At 39.8% G+C, this 2164-nt stretch overlaps 1 protein-coding gene across 1 annotated transcript; it reads right to left on the bottom strand.

Annotated features, from left to right (window-relative positions):
* Nucleotides 1–6: 6 nt before the first annotated feature.
* On the bottom strand, nucleotides 7–2158 carry LOC109591644 (ABC transporter F family member 4-like). The gene is made up of 3 exons (XM_020007332.1): nucleotides 1102–2158; nucleotides 806–931; nucleotides 7–323 (listed from the first exon to the last, which is right to left on the bottom strand). The coding sequence occupies exons 1-3, from the start codon at nucleotides 2003–2005 to the stop codon at nucleotides 46–48; spliced, it is 1308 nt and encodes a 435-aa protein (XP_019862891.1). The 5' UTR covers nucleotides 2006–2158; the 3' UTR covers nucleotides 7–45.
* Nucleotides 2159–2164: the final 6 nt, after the last annotated feature.

Here is a 2164-nt window from a genome sequence, read left to right as displayed (position 1 = left end):
TATATGTACATGTACATGTATGTGCTTCACCAGTAAGACTTGGTCCTAAATAATAACAGTACTGCATGTACATGTACATGTACCTTGCTCCTTTATGCAGTGAGAGGTCAGTTTCAATCTCCCTGTTATAATATTGAAGGGAGGGAGAGAGTGAGGAGAGAGATGAAGATGATGAGAGTGAAGTGGATATGTCTCTTTTCTCTCTCTTCCTTGAGCAGCTCTCTCATCTCTAGTCTTCCTCTTTTCCAAAAAAGACGAGTTTTCTTTGTCAATGCTATTCCTCTTCACTGGAGACCTTAACTGCTTCAGTGACATCTTAGCAACTAAAAGACAAATGGAATATCACATGTACATGTAATTGGTGACATTTTATTTTCATTCTGTTAAATGAATATGAACAGCTACAGTATGTTTAAATGCATACTACATGTACAGGTACATGTATAATTTGTGAGTCTCTAGGGCTTGTATCATAAAGAAAGTCACATGTACATGTACGTACATGTACATGTATTAACTGATGCCGCCTTTCATTTTCTCTTTTAAGGAGCTCCATTATGTGTCTCAGAGGTGCTCGTTCATCCTACCATCATCCCTGTCACTCCTTCCGATCTCATGAGCAAGCTCTCTCAGATGGGAGGGTTTACTAAACTACATGTACACAAATACTGTATACTATTATGTTCTATTATTTATCTGTCTATTTTTAACTCAGACACTCATACATATAACATGTATTATGTATATTGTATATGTATTTTTGTATTAACTGTTAATAGATGTACAATGTACATGTAAATCTCACTTTCAGCTTCAGTTGGTTGTGTGACCCCATACAGAGGACAAGGTGGTCCAAGAGCAGTTGAACTGTTAATGCAATGAGCAGCATATGAAGGAGTGGCTCTCTTCCTCTTACTCTGATACTCATAATCTAATGAACATAATAACACAATTCATTATACAATGTACGTGTACATACATGTACATGTACATTACATGTAATAATGTACATTTACATTGTGCATGTACATGTACATGTACATGTATTTTCACCCTCTTTCCTTCTCTCTCTCTCTCTCTCTCTCTCTCTCTCTTCCTCACCTGGTACATAAAGACTTGTAGTTGATTTCACTCTCAGTAATGGCATCTCAGGAACACCTTCAACTCTATTCTCCTCCTCCTGCTCCCCCTCTCCTCTTTCCATTTCATCCAGTTCCTTATTATCAATATTCTCACTCGTGTCCCTCTCCATTGCTTGAGGAGAATCCTTAAAGTTCTCTTCCTCCTCTTCCTCTTTCTCTTCTGATATGTCGACTAACGTCAATTCACTTGAAACTGAAGAAAGATTAACAGTTTTTCGAAACTCATCACTCCTTTCACGCTGAGACTCATTCCTGTTAGGCTCAGACCCATTCCTGGTAGTCTCAGACCCATTCCTATTAAATGTAGACCCCTTTTTCTTAGATGCAGATCCATTCTTCTTAGACCAAGACCCATTCCTCTTGGACTGAGACTTGTTCCTGGAAGACTGAGACTCATTCCTTCTCGACGAAGACTGAGGTTCAGACTGGTAACCATTAATCCCACTATCAGTAATTGATAAATCTTCTTCATCATCACATTCTTCAATCACAATGTCTTCCTTATGATGAGAGGTGATGGGGACAGAGGGAGAGAGAGAGGGAGGGAGTGGTCCTTGCTCATCAGTTGGTGGTATCCATTCATCAGTCTCTTCAATAATCAGATCACCAACTTTACTAATGTCATTTGAATGTTCTGCTACGTCATCATTCTTTTCCTTCTCTGTCTCCATTTTCTTCTCACTATCATCATTATTATTATCACCTCCACTCTTCACAATAACAGCTCCTCTGCCTTTTCCTGGGTAATTGACCGGTAAAACTCGGACCATTCTGATTGGCTCCTTCTTGCTCGCACCAGTCAAACTACCACTGGAGGAAGACGGTCTTGATTCCTCGTTAAGACTACTCGTTGATGTCATCATAGCAGTGACATTCTCCACACCCACTTTAGAGCGATTGTGTTTAAGGTACGAGCTACGTCTGTCTGATGGAGCAGGAGCAACAGTCACCACATGACCCAAACTACTGCTCTCTAACTTCTTGAGGAACAACTGATACTCTAGCAACTCTGACTCAGTCAT

Source organism: Amphimedon queenslandica, unplaced genomic scaffold (genome assembly GCF_000090795.2).
Source record: "Amphimedon queenslandica unplaced genomic scaffold, v1.1 AMPQUscaffold_7616_Cont20435, whole genome shotgun sequence".
In the NCBI taxonomy this organism is placed as follows: Eukaryota; Metazoa; Porifera; class Demospongiae; order Haplosclerida; family Niphatidae; genus Amphimedon; species Amphimedon queenslandica.
The sequence above is the reverse complement of the archived record's forward strand: the minus strand, read 5'-3'. Positions and strand labels throughout refer to the sequence as shown.

Coding starts and splice junctions, on each gene's coding strand:
- LOC109591644 (XM_020007332.1), bottom strand. CDS start 2,005: ATGATGACATCAACGAGTAGTCTTAACGAGGAATCAAGACCGTCTTCC. Junction 932..1,101: donor TACAAGTCTTTATGTACCAG/GTGAGGAAGAGA, acceptor TATGTTCATTAG/ATTATGAGTATCAGAGTAAG. Junction 324..805: donor ACAACCAACTGAAGCTGAAA/GTGAGATTTACA, acceptor TTTGTCTTTTAG/TTGCTAAGATGTCACTGAAG.